The sequence below is a fragment of the Chiloscyllium plagiosum genome, chromosome 11 (assembly GCF_004010195.1).
Source record: "Chiloscyllium plagiosum isolate BGI_BamShark_2017 chromosome 11, ASM401019v2, whole genome shotgun sequence".
Classification (NCBI taxonomy): Eukaryota; Metazoa; Chordata; class Chondrichthyes; order Orectolobiformes; family Hemiscylliidae; genus Chiloscyllium; species Chiloscyllium plagiosum.
The window spans coordinates 63,185,478-63,208,516 of NC_057720.1; the positions used below are offsets into that span (position 1 = coordinate 63,185,478).

Genomic DNA, 23,039 nt, shown 5'->3' on the forward strand with positions numbered 1-23,039 from the left:
ATCAACTAGCCACGAAACGACATGACCAGCTATCCCTAGTAGCCACACACGCAGACGACAAGCAACATGAATTTGACTGGGACAACACTACCATTATAGGGCAAGCGAAACAAAGAACAGCCAGGGAATTCCTAGAAGCATGGCACTCATCCTCCCCACAAACTCCATCAACAAACACATAGACCTGGACCCAATATACCAGCCACTACAGCTGAAACTGACAACCGGAAGTGGCAGGGACAGGCCACTATAAATGCCGGAGGAAACACCACAGAAGCGCTTCACAGGAGGCTCCCAAGCACTGAGGATGACATGAGCTCAATGGAAAGGGGATGCCTCAAGTACAGGAAACCAGGCTGTGTAAATGGTTTTAATATAAATTAGAAATGGAAAAGATAAGAAATAGTTACTTGAGGAAGTTGTGTAGAGGCCCTATGTAACCATGCATAGGATAGAGTTTAAGGGAAGAAACCGAAGTTGTGTTGCTCTCAGGATCACTGGCACTAGCATGGTTCAGATCTAGAGCTTGTTGGATATGTATGATAATCCTAGAAACTTTCATTCTCTGTGAACTGAAACTCAACTTGGTCAAGGTAACCCAAATGAATTTGTAACATGTTCAGATTTTCTTTCTTGCATGTTCTGTAGCCAACCAGACAGCAGGGTGTAATCAACCTAACATGGTATGATGTGTTCAGATTAATTAATAATTTCAGTGAAGGTACTCCTTAGTAGCCCTGGTCGTCATCTTGGATTCAGTTTGAGGGAATGAAGAGTGATTTGAAGATTATATCTTAAACTAGGAAAAGAGCAATTGAGGGCACAAAATCAGAGCTAGCTGAAATGAGTTGGCAAAGTGGGTTGAGGAATTGATCAACTAAGATGCAGTATCAGATGTTTATAATGATATTTTAGATTACACATAATAGTTACATTCCAATGATGAACATTTCCAAAGGGAGGACCCACCATCCGTTAACTGAAACTTGAAGAAAGCATAAAAAAAAATATATAATGTGGATATCAAAAGCAGATTTTAAGTCAGAAGACTGGACAGTATATAGAAAATGAGCAAGAATGACTAAAAGATTAGGGAAAATTTGGAGTATGAGAGAAAGCTATCTGGCAACAGAACAGTTTCTGCAGATGTTTTGTTTACTTGAATTCCCCAGGCTCACTTCCTAACTGGCCGGATAAGTTAATAATGTGAAAATGAACAGCGGTGTTGTGTTGCTGCATGTCATGGATGAAACAAGTAGATCGCAGATAGCTGCAAGTCAACAGGGAGCAAAGAACTTGAAAATTTGTTATCACCAGGGAAATGATGGTGAAAAAAATGTTGGAGTTTCAGGCTCAGAATTTCCTGGGTCTTGATGGACTTAGAGTCATAGAGTCTTACAGCATGGAAATAAACTCTTCAGTCCAACCTGTCAATGCTGACCAAGTTTCCCAAACTAAACTAGTCCCAGTTACCTGTGCTTGACCCATATCCTTTAAATGTCTTTGGACAGGTATATGAATAGGAAAGGTTTAGAAGGATATGGTCTTTGAAATGTTATAACTGTACCCGCCTCTATGACTTCCTCTGGCTGTTCATTCCACAGATGAGGCAAACTCTGTGAAAAATTAGCCCATCGGGTCTGTTTTAAATCTTACTCCTGTCACCTTAAAAATATGTCCCCTCATTTTGAACTACCCTAACCTAAGGAAAAGATCTTCTATTCACCTTACATAATTTTATAAACCTCGATATGGTCAACCTTCTACGCTTTAGTGGGAAAAGAAGTCCCAGATTATCCAGCCTCTCTCAATAACTGAAACCATCCATTTCTGGCAGCATCCTGGTAAATCTTTTCTGAACCTTTCCAATTTAGTAATGTCCTTTCTATAATAGGGTGACCAGAACTGTGCACAGTACTCCAAAAATAGCCTCACCAATGTCATGTACAACCTGAACATGACATCCCAACTCATATGCTCAAAGGTCTGAGCAATGAAGGCAAGCATGCTAAATATCACCTTAAACACCCAATCGAAATGTGATGCAACTTTCAAAGAATGACTCTATAACTGTGAATCTAAACATCTACATATCTCTGTTTGCGAACAGAGGTCCTACCATTAACTGTATAACTCCTGCTCATGTTTGTATTACCAAAAGGCAATACCTTGCATTTACCAAATTAAACACCACATGCTGTTTCTCAGTTCATTGATCCAATTGATCAAGATCTCTTTGTAATCTTAGATAACCTTCTTCACTGTTCACAATACCTAATTTTGGTGTCATCCACAAACTTAACCATGCCTGCAACGATCTCATGCATATTGTTTATATAAATGACAAGCAAAAGTGGACTCAGGACCAATCCCTGTGGAACACCACTGGCCATAGGCATCCAATTCGAAAAACAACTCTCCACCTCCACCACTCCCTTGTGTCTCCTGTCATGAAACCAATTTATATTCAGTTGGCAAACTCTTCCCAAATCCCATGTGTTGTAACTTTACTAAATAGACTACTGTGCGGAATCCAAATAAATAATGTCTACCACTCTGTCGTCCTCAATCTTTTTTGTTCTGTCCTGAAGAAAAAATCTCCGTCAAGAATGAGACACTGGTTCCCATGCACAGTCATGCTGACTACCTCTAATCAGCCCTTTCCTTTCCAAATGCATTTAAATCCTATCTTTCCGAATCCCCTCCCAACAACTTATCCGCCAGACTAACTGGTCTATAGTTTCTAGGTTTCTCCTTGCAGCTCTTTTTAAATACAGGCACAACTTTAGCCACCCTCCAGTCTTCCAGCACCTCACCCATTGCTATAAATGATAAAAGTAGCTTTGCAAAGGGCTCTGCAATTTCTTTCCTAATGTTGCACAATATCCTGGGATGCACTTGATCAGGTCCCTGAGATTTATCCACCTTTTATATGTATTTTTAAGACTTCCAGCAGCATCTTTTCTGTAATGTGGACTCTTCTCACAATGTCTGTATTTATTTCCCCAAGCTCCCTAGCTTCTAAATCATTCACCACAATAAAAACTGATGCGAAATACTTGTTTGGTATCTCTTCCATCTCGTTTGGTTCAACACTTTAATGACCTTGTTTATCTTTGGGGAGCCCGATTGTCTCTCTAGTTGCTATTTTGCTCTTAATGTACTGGTAGATTCTCTTAGATTTGGCAGATAGGATTAAGGATAATCCTATCTTCTATCCCCTTTTTGCCCTCTTGATTTCCATATTGAGGGGTGCAGCAGCATTTTTATACCCTTCAAGATATTCACTTGATCCCAGTTGGTCCTTACCTAATATATGACTCCTTTCTTGACCGGATCCTCATATCTTTATTCATCCATTGTTCCTTAATCTTACCGGCCTTACCCTTCACTCTAACAGAAACACAATTCCTCTGAACACTTGTTATTCTCATTTTTGAAAGCCTCTCACTTTTTAGTCACTCCTTTACCTGTGAACAGTCTGCTCCAGTCAACTTTTAAAAGTTATCTCATACCATCAAAATTTGCCTTGCTTCGATTAAGAACTATAACTTTTATACAAGGTCTATCCTTCTCCATTTATATTTTAAAACTAATGAAATTGTGGTCATGGGTCACAGAGTGTTTCCCCACTAACACATCAATCATTTGTCCTACCTTATTTCCTAAGTCAAGGTAAAGTTTTGCTCCTTGTCTAATAGGAACATCTACATAATCATAAAGAAAGTTTTCTGGAACGCACCTAACAAATTTCTCACCATCCAAGACCTCTCTACGTATTTGCTGCTAAATTTCCAGCCCACTTTTGGGAGAGCCAATAGTACAATACCAACAATCCCCATCTTATTTCTGTGTTTCACCCATATAGCTTCAGTGGACAATTCCTCAGAAATATCCTAAGTACAGCAGTGATATTTTCCTTAACCAAAAATGCCACTCCCCTCCTGTCTTTCCTCCCTTTCTGTCCTTGCTATAGCCTCTATACTTTGGAACATTGAGCTGCCAGTCCTGTCCCTTCATCAGTGTTTCTGTAATGGCTATGATATCCCATGTTCCCATGCAGACTACAAGTTCATCAACTTTACCTGTCAAACCCTTTGCATTGAAATAAGTGCAGTTAGACCTTTCTCCGACTTGCACTTACCTGCCTTTTCTAATTAACTGCTCTTTTTAAATTCAGAACTATCCTCCTCTATCTTTTTATTCGAAGTACAACTTAGGATCTGTGCCCCCCACCGCGGCTAGCCAAAAGGCTTCTGACTACGAATAGAAAATTTCCCCATCAAGACATTGATCCTCCTTCAGTTCAGGTGAAACCATCCCTTTTGAGCAGGTCCTTCCTGCCCTCATCCTCGGGTCTTAATAGAAGCAGCTAGGAAGTTGGTTCATGATATGGTTATAACTTCACAAAATTCCACAGAGTTTGGGAATGTTCCAATAGATTCTGAAGTAGTTAATGTCACTGCTTTACTCAAAACAAAGTGGAGGCGATAGATGAATCTGTAAGTTAATTAGATTAACATTTGTCACGGGAACACATGAGGAGTGCTGTTTATTGGATCATGAATCAGAATAACCTGCATTTGTGACTATACTTAATTTCAATCATTTGTATGATAAATTTACACAGGGAGAGATACCCTTGGACTGTCTAAAGGCAAGCCTATATTTGAGCAACTATTGGTTTATGTATCTTTTACTCCTTACAGTTAGGATTTGTCCTCGGTGCACAGGGTAACAAACATAAGAGTCAATTAAGTAGTTGTTGCCAAAAAACAGGATTCTGGGTGTGACGCTGCTACCCCTTTTAACGAGGTTGGTTTGTCCTTCATTTTTTTTTCCCAAGAAGTCATAAAGGTAGAGGTGCTGATATGTCTCCTTTAACAATGGCAGGGGTGTGGCCACATCTCCCAGTTGAGGCTTTTTTAGTTTGGTTTAGTTAAAACAGGCAGTCAGAAGTTGCTGCAGGGCAGAAAGTTCCAAGCTTCAGCAGATAGTGCCTCACTGGCTTTTTCTCTGACATCTCTGCTGCCTGTAAGAACCTAAGATTGAATTTACCCTTTGCGAAGGGGTGAGTTTATGGAATGTTGTTGGAATAGCTTCTTTTTGGAATAGCTCCTTAGTTAAGTTGCTGAATTAAGTCAGTTAAGTTTTCAAATAGTTAAGTTCTTCTAAATCCTGTTTTCTTTTGTTCGTGTTTCAACAATAGAGTTTAAATGAATTCTGTTTTGCTTAAAGCCAAATGGGAGAAAGTGAGGACTGCAGATTTGAAGAATGTGGTGCTGGAAAAACACAGCAGGCGGGCTTATGCCCGAAACATCGATTCTCCTGCTCCTCGGATGCTGCCTGGCCTGCTGTGTTTTTCCAGCACCACATTTTTCAACTTAAAGCCAAATGGTTTGACCAATTGCATCACACGTGGAATATCCACTTCCCACTGCTTTTATAAGAAGAAAATGTTAGGGTCTAGGTTACCTCCTTGAAATATGGCCTGGTCCATAACACTGAGTAATTCAAGATGGAGGACAGGAAAACATTGTGGCTGTAAGACCTGTTCCTTGTTTGAGTTATTTTCAGTGTTGGAGTTGATTTCCTCAAATTCTGTAGTAATTACTGTTTTATAAGCTGTTGCGTTGTTTTGCAACTTTGGGAAAGGGGAAGATCAAAACAACGACATTTCAAAAAGGGAAGAAAGGTGTCAAAGGTCGTAACCATATGGTAGGAAGTGAATCAATCGAGAAAGAAGCCTGCACTGCTGTCTGAGTTTGATTTCAAGTATCTCCAGACATTGGAGTTCATACAAGAAAGATAAATAGCGAAATTCATAGCTGACACTGAATGAATCTGAGTGGTGAGGTTACAGCAGGGGAGCAGCAAAGTGGCAAGTTTTTTTAGTAAATCTACTATAGTGAGTAGACTCGGTTCTTTTTGGTTATGTTTTTATTGAGATTTGTCTTTTGATTAAACTTTAAAAATATGAAAAACAGGTACTAAGTTAGCCTGGAGCAGGGTTTTTCAAGCAGTAGGACTGCTACTTTCTGGGTCCATAGATTAAGGTGTAAAGATGACCTTAAATATGGTGATGTGCTATTTCTGTCAGATGTGGGAGCTTAGGGAGAGTTTCCGTGTTAGTGATGATTATGTCTGCAGGAAGTGTGCTTGGTTGCACCTGGATCAGTTAAAGGCAACGAGAAATTAACAGGGGCTAGAGGATGTGATGGATGGCAGTTACAGGAAGAGGGATAAACCAAAAATAGAGTCAGATAAATGGGTGATCTCCAGGAAGGGTAGCACAGGGAGGCAGCTAGTGCAGGAGTCTCTGGTGGCTATCCCCATCTATGCTATTTTGGAAAATGTAGGGGGTAATGGACTCTCAGGGGAATGTGGCACTGACAGCCACGTTTTTGATACTGAAACTGGCTGTAATATAATGAGGGATACGCCAGGTTCCAAGCGGTTGTACCCTAGAATGCTGTGGAAAGTGAGGGAAGAGATAGTTGGACTCCTTGCTAAGATATCTATCATCTATAGTCACAGGTGAGGTGCTGGAAGACTGGAGGTTGGTTAACATTGTGCCACTATTAAAGAAAGGAGGTAAGGAAATGTTGGGGAATTATAGACCAGTGAGCCTGACATTGGTGATTGGCACGTTGTTGGCAGAAATCCTGACGGACAGGATTAACACTAATTTGGAAAGGCAAGAACTGATTAGGGACAGTGAACATGACATGGGAAATCATATCTCACTAGCTTGATTGAGTTTTTGTTTGAAGAAGTAACTAAGAGGATTAATGAAGGCAGAATGGTGGGCATGATCTATAAGGACTTGAGTAAGGCATTCAACAAGGTTCCTCATGGTAGACTGGTTAGCAAGGTTCTATCTCGCAGAATACAAAGAGAAATATGCAAACTGGATTTTAAAAATGCCACAAGGATCACTGCTTTTCATCATTTATGTAAATGGTTTGGATGTGAATATAGGAGCTGTGGTTAGTAATTTGCAGATAACACTAAAGTTGCAGGTTTAGTGGACAGCTAAGAAGGGTACCTGAGAATACAACTGGACTTTGATCACATGGCCTGAGGAGTGGCAGATAGAGTTTAATTTAGATAAATGTGAGGTGCTGCATTTTGGAAAGGCAAATCCAGTCAGAACTAATCCACTTAATGGTAAGGTCCTTGGGAGTGTTGCTAAACAAAGACCTTGGAATGCAGGTTCATATTTCCTTGGAAGTAGAGTCACAGGTGGATTGGATAGTGAAGAAGGTGTTTGGTCTGCTTGTCTTTATTGGTCAGTGCATTAAGTATAGGAGTTGGGAGATCATGTTGCGAATGTACAGGACATTGCTCAGGCCACGTTTGAATACTGCATTCAATTCTGATCTTACTACTCAAGGAGGGATGTTGTGGAACTTGAAAGGGTTCAGGAAAGTGTACAAGGGTGTTGCCAGGGTTGGAGGGTTTGAACTGTGTGGGGAGAGGCTGAATAGCTGGTTCTGCTTACTCGAGAGTGTTGGAGGTTGAGGGGTGACTTTAAGAAGTTTGTAAAATCATGAGGGGCATAGTTTCTCTGGGGTGGGGGAATCCAAAAGTAGAGGGCATAGGTTTCAGGTGAGAAAGGAAAGATTTAAAAAGGATCTAAGCAGTTCCATGCCTAATTTTTTCATGCAGCTGGTGGTGCATGTATGGAATGAGCAGCCAGCCAAAGTGGTGGAGGCTGGTACAAATACAGCATTTAAAAGGCATCTGAATAAGTATATCAATAGGAATGGCTTAGAGGGGGATGGGCCAAGTGCTGGCAAATGGGAATACATTTATTTAGGATGTCTGGTCAGACTGAACATGTTGAACCGAATATAAAGCATTGTAGTGCAGTACATGCCTTTCGGCTCCTGATGGTTTCACAGGTCGGTGCAACAATCTGAAGCCCATCTAACTGACACTATTCGATTATCATCAATATATTTATCCAATGACCATTTTGATGCCCTTAATGACGGCAAGTCCGTTACTGTTGCAGGCAAGGCAGTCCATGCCCTTACTGAGTAAAGAACCTATCTCTGACATTTGTCCTATAATCTGTCACCCCTCAATTTAAAGCTATGTCCCCTCATGTTAGCCATCAACGTCCAGGAAAAAGGCACTCACTGACCACACTATCTAACTCTCTGATCATTTGGTATGCCTATAATAAGTCACCTCTCAACTACCTTCTCTAAGGAAAACAGCCTCAAGTCCCTCAGCCTTTCCTCATAAGACCTTCCTTCCATACCAGGCAATATCCTGGTAAATCTCTCTAACATCCTTTCCAATGCTTCCACGTCCTTCCTATAATGCGGCAACCAGAACTATATGCAATATTCCAAGTACGGCCACACCAGAGTTTTGTGCAGCTGCAACCCCATGGTCCTGAAACTCAATCTCTCGACTGATAAAAGCTAACACACTGTACGCCTTGTTAACAACCTTAACAAACTGGGTGGCAACTTTGAGGGATCTATGTACATGGATACCAAGATCTCTCTGCTCATCCACACTACCATGAATCTTACCATTCGCCCAGTACTGTGTATTCCTGTTACTTCTTCCAAAATGAACCACCTCACACTTTTCCGCATTAAACTCCAGCTCTGCAGCTTATCTATGTCCCTCTATAAACTGCAACATCCTTCCACATTGTCCACAATTCCACTGATTTTAGTGTCATCTGCAAATTTACTAACTTATCCTTGTACATCATCATCCAGGTCATTTACAAAAATGACAAACAGCAGTTGCCTCAAATCAGATGCATGTGGTGCACCACTCGTAACTGAACTTCAGGGTGAACATTTCCCATTGACCACCACCCCTCTGCCCCCGTACAGCTAGCCAATTTCTGATCCAAGCCACTGAATCACCCTCAATCCCATGCCTCCGTTTTTTTTCTGTAATAGCCTATGATGGAGAACCGTGTCAAATGCTTTACTGAAGGGTCTGTTTCCACGCTCTACAAATCTATGAATCTATAACTGCTTAAGTATTGGCTTCATGTTGGTTTCTGATCATCTCCCGCTGTCGCTCCTTTTTAATTGATTAATCTTCTGAAGAGTCATTTTAGACTCAAACTGTTAACTCTGTTTCCCACTTCACGGAGGCTGTCTGTCCTGCTGAGCTTTTCAGCACTTTTCTATTTCTGCTGTATTTTGCTTTTGAAATAATTCTATAATAGTGTTTTTGCTGTCTTTTTCTCAGGATTCTTTTAGAATGCACAGATGAAATGTACCTGGGCAAGGAACCTTGCCTCAAGTTTGACTAGTTTATTGTTTGTCTCTTTATTTCAGATGTCATTGTGTCATTTCTAGCCGCATCTTTTGATGTCATCTCTGTTTGCCATTTGATCTGTTTTCCTGTTTAAATACTGAAGTAAATAACAGTAATTATTTGAAGTGTTGCTTAATTTTAATGAATTGGGTGAAATTTATCTAGTTAATGATTGGGAACCCAAGAATCAAGGCTACGATCTTTTAAAGTCTTTGTGTTTTTCAGAACTTTGGTCTCTGAATAATAGCAATAGTGTCTCCATTGGAGTATGTTCTCATTTTCAAAATATTCCTCCTCAAATCTTTTATATTATAGCCATCTATTTAGTTAGAATGTAGCACTTCACTTGGCCAAGATGGTCCCTAATGCTTATGCATGCGTTGCACCTTTCTCAAGCTTCGTGTCCCAAATTGCTTCTCAGCCAATGAAGTATTTTTACAGAATTTGCTGTTGTGTGCAGGGAATGTGGATGGTCGCAGTGATCACCTGACAATCTCATACTGGCAAATGATTTAGAAACTAATTCATCTGTTTTAACCATTAATTGTTCAAATACTTCCATATTAAAATTACGAATGCTTACTTTGAAGGGCACACTTTCAGTGCACTCAGTATTGGGCATTATGTTGAATTCAAAACATAGCTATTAGTAGCTGATTGAAGTCTTGGAGAACTGAGAAATTAATATAATCATTCCTGGTTGATAATCTAACTTTCCTCATGTATTGAATCCTAGTTTCTTTGTAAAACAGAAAACCTTGCTTGTTTGTAACATTCTTTCCCAGTTTCCACCACTAAACTAATATTTTGCATATGTGGGAATTTTGCAGGATGACAAAAGGAAAGCATATGAAGAATAGGATATTATGGAGGAAGTCTACTTAGTAATTTTTATTTTAGTTTTCCAGAGGTGCAAACTGAAGTTTCTGACCCCATTAACTGTTTTTGATCCTTGTAGGAGGAATATGATGAGGATGATGAGGATGATGATACTGGAATTGAGGATGGTGATGGTGAAGATAGTAATGGGGGTAGTCCTGATGGAGAAGATAATTATGATGGTGGCGATGCAGAGGTATGCAAAAATTGAGATTTGGGAATATTGATGTGGCTGAAGTGACAAAAATGCTGTGATCAGCATTTTGCATTGAAAGTGCCTCTGAAACTCACCTTCAAAAAACATTTGATTTCCTCATTGTGTAATTATGAGACCTAGTGAACAGGCACCAAATGCACTGTAACAGTTCTGTTGAATCAAATTGTGAAAATACAGGTTGAGGCTATGTGCATGATTTAACTAAGTCAGTGCTAATGTATACTATACTCCTGAGCTTTTTGTCTGTGACTGTTATGGTATTCACCATAATGGGTACAGGAGTGGACCACTTGTGCATGTTCAACCGTTCTCTTGCATCATTTCTGAACTATACTATAATTATTTATCTGCTCATGCTCCACATCTTATGACACCCGACGCAGTAAACATCTGTTGACTTGTTAGAAAATTATTTGACTCAGACTCTGCATTTTGTCAGGATGGAGTTCCGTGTTTTCACTAATCTTTGGAAATATCAGTTCCTCCTGTCATAGTCATACAGCATAGAAACATACCCTTTGTACCAACCAATCCCTGTCAATTGTAATTTCAAATCAAACTAGGCCCACCTGCCTGCACTTGGCCAATACCTTCCAAACATTTGTTATTGTATACTTATTCAAATGTCTTTTAAATGTTTAAATTGTATCCGAATCCACCAATTTCTCTGGAAGTTCATTTCACACATGAACCATGCTCTGATTTTGAAAAAATAAACAAGTTGCCAGACATATCTTTTTTTAAATCTTTCTCCTCTCAACTTATAAATATGCCCTGTACTCTTGAAATCCCCCACCTTAAGTAAAAGTCACCTGCCATTCATATCTGTACCCTTGAGGATTTTATAAACCTCTATAAGGTCACCCTTCAACCTCTTATGCTTCTGTGAAAAATACCTTAACCTATCCAGCCTCCTCTTATCACTCAAACCCTCCATTTTCGGCAACATCCTGGTAAATCTTTTCTGAACCCTCTCCAGCTTATTAATATCCTTCCTATAACTGGGCCACCAGAATTTCACACAGTACACGAGAGGAGGCCTCACCAACGTCCTGTACAACCTCAATATTACGACCCAACTCCTATACTCAAAAGGTCTGAATAATGAAGGCAAGCATGCTAAATGCCGCCTTACCTACCCATTCAAAATGCAATGCAAACTTCAAAGACTTATGTACCTGAATCCCTAAGTCCCTCTGTTCTATGACACTACCCATGGCCCTACTTTGAATTTTATGAGTCCTGTCCTTGTTTGTTTTAACAAAATGCAATACTTTGCATTTATCCAAATTTAAATTCCATCTGCCACTCCTCAGCCCATTGACCCAGCTGATCAATATCTCTTTTTAATATTAGATATCCTTCTTCACTGTCTGCTGTACCACCAATTTGGTGTCATCCACAAACTTAGTAACCATTTATACAAATGACAAGCAAAAGCGGATCCAGCGTTGATTCCTGTTGAACACCATTGGTTAACGGCCTCCAAATCCTCAGTCTGTCTCCTGCCGTTAAGCCAATTTTGTGTCCAGTTGGCAAAATCATCCAGAATCACATGAGATGTAACTTTATTAACCATTCTTTTTTACTCCCTGGACATGAGCATCACTAGCTAGGCCAGCATTCACTGCCCATCCCTAATTGCCCAGAGGGCAGTTAAGAGTCAACACAATGCTGTGGCTCTGGAGTCACATGTGGGTAAGGTCAAATAAGGATGGCAGATTTTCTTCCCTAAAGGACATTACTGACCAAGATGGGTTTTTCCAATAATCAACAATGGAGTTACGGTCATCAGTAGACCCTTAATTCTAGATTTTTATTGAATTCAAATTCGATAATCTGTCTTGGCAGGATTCTAGCCCAGGTCCCAGGAACATTAGCCATGTTTCTGGATTAATAATCTTATGATAATATCACTAAACCATTGCCTTCCCTAAATTTCTGTGAACTTATCTAACAAGTTCTTCTACCACTTTAACATTGTGGTGCTCCCAGTCAATGTTTGGAAAATTTAAAATCACTCATTATTACAACATTTTATTCTTACATATATCTGAGAGCTCTCTACATACTTGTTCCTCAATTTCCCTCTGACTGTTGGGGTGGTCTTGTAATACAATCCCTTCAAGGTGATCATCCCTTTCTGATTTCTAATCTCAACTTCTATATTTTGACTGGACAATTTTTAAAAATATCTTCTCAAGTGACAACAGGAATGTTTTCCTTAATCAAAAACACCACTCCTCCTCCATTTTTGCCTCCCTTTCTATCCTTCCTGTAACATCTGAAACCCAGAAGATTGAGTTTCCAGTCCTGTCCATCCTTCAGCAAAGCTTCTCTAATAACTCTGTCCCAATCCCATATTCCCAAACACGCCCTGAGTTTATCAGCCTTACATTTAAGACCTGTTGCATTGAAATAAATGCAGTTTAATTATTCAGATTAACTTTGTTCTTTGACTTGCTCTTGTCTGACTTTTCTAATTAACTTGGAGAAAGTGTTGACTGCAAATGCTGGAGATCAGAGTCGAAAAGTGTGGTGCTGGAAAAGTATAGCCAGCCAGGCAGTATCAGAGTAGCAGGAGAGTTGATGTTTTGAGCAGAAGCTCTTTGTTAGGAATGTTGGGGGCGGGGGGGCGCAAGGGTGCTCATGTGCTTGGAGGGTCCCAAGGCGGAAGATGAGGTGCTCTTCCTGCAGGTGTTGGGTGGTTAGAATTTGGTGGTGGAGGAGGCCCATGACTTGCATGTCCTTGGCAGAGTGGGAGGGGGCTTTGGACCATAGGAAGGTGGGATTGATTGTTGCGTCTATCCTGGAGATGTTCTTTGAAACGTTCTGCAAGTTGGCGTCCTGTCTCCCCAATGTGGAGGAGAGCATTGAGAGCAACGGACACAGTGGACAAGGTGTTTGGGTGTGCAAAATAATCTCTGCTGGATGTGGAAGGATCCTTTGGGGCTTGGAAGGAGGTGAGGGGTGATGTATGGGTGCAGGTTTTACACCTCTTGCGCTGGCAAGCAAGGTACTGGGAGTGGAGGGTAGGTTGGTGGGGGCATGAACCTAAGGGTGCAGATAAGGGTGGGGTGGGAAACATATCTCTGGTGGTAGGGTCTGTTTGTCAGTGGCGGAAATGGTGGAGGATTGTGTGTTGTATCTGTCGGTTGGTGGGGTGGAAGGGGAGAACTGTGGGGTTCTATCCTTGTTGTGATTGGAGGGGTGGGTTCAAGACTGTAGGTGGGGAATGTGGAGGGAATGCTCTGGAGGGCATTGTTGACCACGTGGGAGCGAAAATTGCGGTCCTCGAAGTAGGAGGCCATCTGGGATGTCCTGCAGGGGAATTGGTCCTCCTGGGAGTAGATTCCCTCTCCCACTCCACCAAGGATCCAATCCTCCAACTCTACACCGCCCTGTTGTTATTTCTATCAATGTGTACAGTAACTTCCAGCTTCTCGCTCTCCCTTTGGCAGTATGCTACCTTCCATTTTCCTTCCCACCTATCCGCTCCATCCTTTACTTCGACCTGTCACCATTACCCCCGCACCTTCATCTACCTATTGCATTCCCAGCTACCTTCCCCCCTCAGCCCCACCCCCCTCCCATTTATCTCAGCCCCCTTGGGGTACCCCCACCACATTCCTGATGAAGACCGTAGTCTTGCAGTGTCGACTCTCCTGCTCCTCTGATGCAGCTTGACCAGCTGTGTTTTGCCAGCGCCACACTTTTTCCCCAATTAACGTGTTCTTCTCAGATTCAGAATCATCCATCACACAACACACTCACACTCCCAGGCTCCCTTAATAGAAATAGCACTTCTTCCCCCGAGGATCGTGATCCCTTGCCAGTTTGGGTGAAAGTCATACCATTTGACTGCATCTTATCTGCCCCAGAAGAGCTCCTGGTGATCCAAGAATCTGAATCTCTGAACATTACACTACGTCTTCAGCTATTTATTTATCTCCTTTATCCTTTCATTCCTTCCCTCATTCAAGGTTGGCACTGGGATTAAACTGGAGATTATTACTTTTAAAGGTTTTTTTATCTTCTTCTTTAACCTCTTATATTCACTCTGTAAAGCCTTAATCTCTGCCCTAACTTTGTTATTTCTATCAATGTGTACAATAACTTCCAGCTTCTCGCTCTCCCTTTGGCAGTATGCTACAAACATTTTGAGATGTCCTTCACTCTGACACCAGGAAAGCAACACCATATCCTAGATTCATGCTCACTGCCACAGAATCTCCTATTTGTACCCTGACAGGAGAGTTCTCTATAAAAATTATTATTTTAAATTTTGTCCAACCCTGCCTAATACAAGTTTAAGTTTTAGTGCCCAAGATCTAACTGCCTCTTCTATTTTCTTCTGAGAGACTACCCTTTCAGCAGTACTCAGAAATGAATATGTTTGAGAGGAATCACCACAGAATACTTCTGAATTATCTTCTTGCTTTTCCTGACAGTCATCCACTTATGTGACTGATCCTGCTGTGTAATCACTTCTCTAAATCTGCTAGCCATTTAACTGTGTCTCTTGTATGCCCTCAATGACATCAATCCTAAGAAAAAACAGCTTTCAGTAGCTCCCTGGATATAAAATAAGTTACCTTTCTTTACCCAAATTAATATTAAACATAAGTATATAAGTATTAAATCAACCACTTAGCTGAACATAAAAACAGCCGCTCTTCACGTAGTCCAGAAGACAGCTTTCAGTCCTCTGATCTTGGGGAAAAAAAATCTCATTCCAGAGCCATCCACATGTCAGCCTCTCCAAAAACTCCATTAATACAACTGTGTTTTTAAAAAAAAATCCCTCTTTCCGCAATTTTAAAAAAAAGATCTCGAGCGATATTTTGTAAAAACTCTCCTCTTCAACGCATTTAATTTTTTGAAGTCAAATTTTAAAAAAACTCTTAATAACCATTTATTGGCCTCGCCAAAAGCTCAGTAAACGCAAGCCCATTTGAAAAAAAAACATGCTTTTTTTGGGGGGAGGCGCTTTGTGGGGTTTGTACTTTTGACTATAAAAGAACCAAAAAGAAACCAAATAACTAACTTAGACATTTTGTACTTATTATCTTTTGAGTCGTATAAGCAAGCTTGAAATCTCAGGAGTAGCTGCAAGATCCACACTTTTCTCAATCCACCATTTTTAAAATTCAACTTTTTGTCCTCAGTCCAGAAACTTTCTCTCTGATTCTACTGTGAGGTTATTTGTTTTGGGCCAAAAAAGGATTGACCAGGGTGCTTCATAGATGGTATGAAGTTAAATACAATGACTATCCAAAGGCACTTGGCAGTTCAGGTGCAAGATCTACAAAATGTTACGAATAGGTACAGAAAATAAAAAAGCTAATTGTTTGCTGGCCTTTATATGTCGAGGAGAAAGTGAGGTCTGCAGATGCTGGAGATCAAAGTTGAAACTTTATTGCTGGAACAGCACAGCAGGTCAGTTCAGGTGCAAGATCTACAAAATGTTACGAATAGGTACAGAAAATAAAAATGCTAATTGTTTGCTGGCCTTTATATGTCGAGGACTGGAGTACAAGGGTGAACCTCTGGTTAGATCCCACTTTGGAGTGCTATGAGCAGATTCCCTGGATGCTGCCTGACCTGCTGTGCTGTTCCAGCAATAAAGTTTCAACTTTATATGTCGAGGACTGGAGTACAAGGGTGAACCTCTGGTTAGATCCCACTTTGGAGTGCTATGAGCAGATGCAGGCACCACACATGAGGAAAGAAGATATATTGGCTTTGGAAGGAGGACAACATAGGTTTATAAGAATGACATCTGGACTTCCTTGGTTAAGTTTGAGGAGAGATTATACAAATTTGGCCTGTTTTCTCTAGCAATTTAAGAAAGTTGAAGGGTGATCTGATGAAAATCTTCTAGCTATTAACAGGAAAAGACAGGGTAGATGATAAAATGAAATCCTTTTTCTTCTGGCTGAAGATGCAGAACTAGGGTGAGTATTCTGAAAATTGGAGCCAGGTTGTTCAGGAGGGACATTAGGAAGCACTTGTTCACACAGGTTAGTAGAAGTTTCAAATATTGTTCCACAAATGGCAGTCAATGCTAGATCAGTTGTTAATTTTAATTCTATCCGTTAATACATATGCTTAACAAAACTTTACCTATCTCAGCTTTAAAATTAAGCAACAAAATTAAGGGATATGGGCTGAATGCAGGTGGAAAGAGTTAGGCCATGATCAGCCATGATCTCATTTGAATGGGTGGAAGAGGCTTGAGGGGCTCAATGACCACCTCCTGTTCCTATGTTCCTGTATTGAATGCTATTCACATTTCAAACTTCATTTATGCCACTCCGCAGTCTTCCAAAACGAGATTAATACAAGTCGGCTTTATGTAACCTGTCTTTCATGATTTAATCCTTGTGTCCTGATATCATTGTGGTGAATTGTGTTGTACCTCCTTTTAAGGATAACATTGTTAAATTTGGTGATTAACCTAATTGCTGCTTGCTTGTTTATGAGCAAGTCTCTGTACAACAGAGGTATCACTTCATTTCGATGAGTCTTTTTAAAATCATTTTTGTGCCTACTCCCAAATTTTGATTCATGCAGCTGACTACCAAATTGTTTGATCCTTCACATCACTTTGTCTCAACAGTAATTACATGGAACCATGTTTTTCAGTTGATGTGATGATTGAACATAGCTTCAAGTTGAAATCTTTCTGACAAGTTTTTATCCAAGCTTATTTAATTTATCTGCTTTCTGTTCCCATCTGTACAGCTCACTGTCACTCCAACTTTTATCATTGATAATTCTTGAATATACAATCACCCCCTCATTGAAATTAGTTCAACTTCTGATTAATATTGAGCAAGTAATGACTCTCCACCTTTTTATATAGTTTATAAGCTCTTTCATGTCCAGCTGACCTATAGTTGTAACATTAGAACACTTCTGCCCTTTGTGGTAGGCTTGGTAATCCAAGACTTAAGCTGATTTGTCTTCAGTCAGTGACTTGACTTGAGTAGCCAGTCTTGGCTCATTGACACTGCAGAATTTAACTTATGGAAGAAAGTATTGTTTTAGAAATGATGTTTTAGTATAATTGCAGCAATCCTCTGCAGTCCCAGTCTCTTGAATACATCTTACCTGCATTTCTATTGAGAACACAATCAATGCTATGTGATAGCTGTCTTTCTGTAGTCAAATCTGTTGAACATGTTTGTTTTCCTGCAGGAGAAATGTCATAAAGGGACAGAAAGCTTTCACACATTAATTTTAGAAATTTTGTCAGTGAAACTATCTGATTTTGAGAGTCTGAAGTGAATCCTTCTAGTTTGGAATAATCCTTTGGAATTTGTTTCTGCAATAATTTTAAAATACATTTTGCAAATTAAGTGCAAACAATTTTGATTATTCAAAGAAATCCTAAAATCTGTAGTGTTTAATTTTTGGTTCAGTAACTTTCCTTGAGTTGGTCTTAATGTCACCTGGGTTTTGAGGAATGTGACAGATGTAGAATTAGAGACTGCTTAAGTTATAAATTTTGTGAGGAATGAGGCTGTGACGTTGAAAGACTACTTCCTTTTCTAAATTTGAGCCTACTTTTCGCATAGGGTGCTGACGGGACAGAACAGAGTGCAGAAAATGAACAAAGTGGTAGCATTTGTAAAGAAGGAGAAAGTACTCAAATACCAGAAGATAATTGTAAGTATGATTAAACTGAAAGCTGTAGTATAACCAAGTCAGTTAAGGAAAAAAATGCACTCGATAATTTTGGTAACAGTGGTCCCTGTGAAATTCCGTTCTCAACTGTTTTGCAAAGGATCCAACCCATTACAGAAGTGTTTATTGATTTGGTTTTGTTGCAAAATTGTTAACATGTGCCATGAACATGACTGAAGGCTGCCCCGATGATGCCAGTAAAATATATCTTTTAACTGAAGACAACCCAATTTTAATAAAACAGGCTTTACTGAGGAGTACCAATTTCTAAAGGCATCATTTAACTCATTTATGCATTTATTTAGTTTTGAAAATCCTATCTGTGTTTGGTTCCTCATTTGAAGGATGAAAGAAGCACATGACTCTTAAGCTTTTCTCCCTGTAGGAATATGGTTTCTACTCGCAATCATATGTTGCCAACAAAGCTAAGTCGTAGTTCAAAGTTGCTTTTCTTGTTGATGAATGGACCTTTGCATCTCTGCAAAACCTCATGCTGCTAGCCTTGCTAAGCCTCGAGTCCCAACAGAGAACATCATTTTTCAGTGCTTCTCCCCTTGTGATTGGGGCTGGTTGTCTCCTATCTGGCACTTCTCCATCTTTTTAATTCTTGTTCTTTGACACCTTTTTATTATCTTGTCTTTTAATTGTTTACAGCCACTATGACAACCCACCACAGGGTTTCTCCTCCTCTTGGTATTCCTCAGTTGTACTGTATCTCTTGTCTTTATTCAACTATGGCCTCGACCTTGTCAATGGTGTCTTTCTGGACTACTACTTTCATCCTCTCTCTCCTATTAATGGGATTTATTTCAATGGTTTGTGATGTCGTTCTAGAGGCAAAATTAAAATTGTCCATATTTTAGCATAATGCATTAATTTAAATGCCAGATCAGTTCTGGGAACTTCCAATTGATACTTCTATGATCTTATATGCAAGATTTAATTAGGACAAGAAATACAGTACAATACAAAAAAAAACCAACAGAACGCGATGCCTGTGTGGCATATAGTCATAGTGGCTACAACAGATGAGAAGACATGATAATAAAACGTTGTCAAAGAATAAGAAAGCTGGAGAGAATTTGAATTTCATTAAACCACCTCCACGAGTAGTCCTGTACTCAGTCTTCATAAAATTTCACAATCTAACAATGCCTCAAACATAGGAAACTTTTTTTAAAAACCTCAATTTACTATGAGAGTTAACGATCAGTTCAGATCATCATTTATGTTCAAAACATCAGGATCCGATTGTGAAGGACCTGGACTTGCTTTTGTATGGTAACAAAGCTAAAGCCACATCTTGCTTCCTGTTTGCCAACAAAATAACCCCAGGTCCACATGCAATTTCATCCTTCTACTTGTCTCATTTTCAGAAAACAAGTGGGCAATAATGTCACAAAATGTGAAAGTGTTCCCACAATTATGAGTAGTTCCAAAGTTTATTAAACCAATTCAAACATAATTAACTCATAATTAATGTTACCTGTTCCTCATCCCATTCCATCTCTGGCATTCCTTCAAGCTACATTAGATAACATGCAGAACAAAATTGGTCACTACTGTTAAAAGATTGAGTTTGTAGCTTTGTGTGAGGAGGGACTCTGAAAAGATACCTGATGTCAAGGTGACATTGAAAGACTTCTTTTAATACAGCCTACTATTAATTTAGTAACATTACTGCTCTGTGTAATGTGCATTTCATTAATTAAATGGTAAAAATACAGCTTTGTAAGAGGGGAGTTTCTTCACAACATCTCCATACTCCTCCTCATTTTATTGATGTATATGTGCTTAATTGAGTAGAGAAATTGCTTGGAATTGTATGTCCTTCTTGACTACAACCTGAATGATGATATGGGATTGGAGATTTCAACAATTTTTTGAAACTTGAGGGGAAGAACTTTGGCATTAAGAGAAAACTAGGGCAATTCGATCAACCTAGAAAACAAGTGACACAGGTCGATCTTGTGGATCAGTAGAAAATTATTTTATCCAAAAGTCTATTTCCTTGGCACAGATGCTATCCATGACATTATGCATGAAATTCCAGTTTATAACGTTTGCAAGTTAGGTGTAAAATTGGATCAGTTATGCTTAATATGGTAATTGTCCTATTGGTTATGGAACAGGGTGTTGTATTAGGACAAGGTTGCTGACGGACAAAAATAATTTTTCTTTTTTGTCAGCAGCTGGCGGTGAAGGTAATGTCCCCACCACAGATTCTTATACTTCAGAAGCTTCTCGAGAACAGCAGGCCATATCTGAAAGACAGGCCCCACGACTACTACGGTCACCACGGAGACCACCTCATCCTCTTCCTCCACGATTAACAATTCAACCGCCAGCTCAAGAACTGGGGCCACCAGCACAGGTAGTTTCTTTTAACCAACTTGTTCAGGCACTTCATAACACCCCTCGAGTCGTATTGTTGCAAGTCTTTTTTTGAACCCAGATCTTTTGGACCTGGATCATATGGATCCAGTCTTCTTTGACCTGCATAGGCAAATATTTTCTAAAATATGTATTCAGATCATCTTGTTAAGCCCTGGAGTAGATGGAAGTTTAGCGGTTAAGTCTCCTAGTTCACTGGTAGGAATACTACCATTACAACACCAGAGCCCTCCCATCTGCACAGGTAAATATTTGATAGACCTATTCAGACTGATTGCAATGCACTTCAGGGTGTGAATCTCGCACCTGGACCTTCTCGCCCTAAGTTAGGGACACTATGCTACAAGGCCTTCCCATCTAAACAGGAACTCTGAGCTTAATTGTCAAATAATGCTGCTTATTCTACCCTCTTAACTATAACCCAGAGCTTTAAAAGGAACAATTTGTCATCCAACCCAAGTAGGCGAGATGTTGTCCACAAACTGAAGTAGTAATCAACAACATATGTTTATAACTTTGAGTACCTGATTAAATTTACACTGCATCCAGAGATTCCCAACCTGGTTGAATTTTGGCAGGACAACACAATGTGCACAAGTGTGTTACTCAGACTTTCTTCTCTGATAATCCTCAAACAAAAGGTTGCAAATTTTGTCAGGTCTTGTGATGTGTCATATACCCAGTCTGCAAGTTTGAGTTAATAATTCAAACGTAAATTTGGATTGTTCATCTCCCTTTTCTTTCCATACCATGTCATTTTTCTGTTACTGTCCCAGATCCGAGTTCTCCTTGAATGAGTCAACTTCTGTTTGCTTCAAAAGATCCCTTGGGGTATCTTTCACTTGGTTATCTCATTCTGAGCAGACAGTGTCCTCTTGTGAAGGCATTCACATCCAGTATGTTTTTACAGGGCTAATTTTATTCAAGTTCCTTTCTGCCCTAGTCACCCTATTTATATTTTCTTTGACAGTGACTAATGATTATAAAATTAATGATCATTGCTCATCACTCTGAGTCATGAGCAAATCCCATTTATCTCTGATCTTGCTTTGCATGATTGCATTGGCATTATAGTTTTAATTGTTGAATGTATAGCATAGAATTTTCAATCTCCCCTAATTGAGTTTTGTAGGCAAAGCCGAATTGCATCTCACTTAGTTGCTCTGCTACTTGAGTCATCATTTCAGTCTCTTTTTGCTGTTCCATCCTTCTGTCCTCTTCTTATGCTCTGCCTCCCATGTTTCACGCAAATTTCTTCTATTGATGAAATTGAATCAACATGTGAAAAATAAAGCACCAGTGAAATAATTGCTAGCCACAGATATGATCTGAGCGATTTGCCCCTGTGCAGACAGGAATATTTTTCCTAAAAGATGCAATAAGCACGTTTCAGCACATCCTTGTAGGGGAAGAAAGTTTTTCTTCACTTATGAGGATATCGATGTCAAAATTTGCATGTACTAGCGATCTTAAATTGCACTTGACAAATAGGTTTATGCTGGGTTTAGAGTAAATATATTGTGTTGTTGATTGGCTCAACTAAAATTTCTGTATGTTGTTAACAGTGATGGCCTGGGAGAGTTAGGACATCTGTCAGTATGCAACCATGTTATCCTTGTGCTTGCTGTCCTCTACTGTAATGAGGTGAAGGTCAATCTGTGAACTTCTTTCAGTGCCTTAACTGTTAAGTGGTTGTCAAATCAGGTTTCAAAACAAAATAATTTGTAATTGTCTTCAAATAAATGCTTTTTGGATGGACAATTGTATGTGGGAGGATCAATTAACAAATGGCTGGGGTAACTGAGAAGTTCTCTGGTTCCAAGTTTTTTAATGTTAATGATTTCTCATAGTGGTGCTCACCAGTTGAGGTGGCTGTGTGGTGACTTGGGTGGATCCAATTGGAGATAAGTTATGGTAAATATTTGGAGGCATACTGTAAATTGGAGTTTTAGGGATGTAGTCTAGATTGATGTGCCAAAGAAATGTACATGTAATGACCCAGTTAGAGTCACAGGAAAATGCAATCTTGACAAACAAATGCTACTTAGATTTCCCACGTGCAAGTTCTTTTTAATGAAAATGTATATTTATTACCTTTTTTTCCATGTTCAACCTTTACAATGCTTTGATTTAGAATACCTGGTCATACTATTAATTGATTACTGAGTTGGAGTCTAAGTTATTTTGAGAGTTTGAAAAACTGTATTAGTAAAGAAATATTATGGACACATTGAGATTTACAGCATAAGGAGGAAGTTCAGCCCTCTGGTCAACAAATATCTTAGCACACTAATCCCATTTTCCAGCTCTTGGCCTATATCCTGTGGAAGCACAGGTAAGTATCTAAATCATGTTTAAATGTTACCAGCATGTGTGACTAAGCCACCATTTCAGGCCAAGAATTCCAGACTCCGATCACAATCTGATCATAGAATCATAGTGTACAGAGGAAGTCCTTTTGCTCGTCAGGTCTGTACTGCCAAAGTCACACTCTCTCTCTCTCACACTCTCTCTCTCTCTCTCTCACACTCCCACGTTCTCTCCCACGCTCTCT

General features: G+C 39.7%; 1 protein-coding gene across 4 annotated transcripts in view; it reads left to right on the plus strand.

Moving 5' to 3' along the window:
- The window catches only part of tprb (translocated promoter region b, nuclear basket protein), a 148,337-nt gene that overhangs the window by 104,112 nt on the left and 21,186 nt on the right, over positions 1-23,039 (plus strand). For 2 of the 4 annotated variants that reach the window (XM_043699535.1, XM_043699536.1), the window contains exons 41-43: positions 10,262-10,378; positions 17,983-18,073; positions 20,281-20,465. In XM_043699535.1, the coding sequence (XP_043555470.1) occupies positions 10,262-10,378; positions 17,983-18,073; positions 20,281-20,465 (393 nt within the window). The remainder of the gene's footprint in view (positions 1-10,261; positions 10,379-17,982; positions 18,074-20,280; positions 20,466-23,039) is intronic. The other 2 variants (XM_043699537.1, XM_043699538.1) reach the window with 2 other exon arrangements.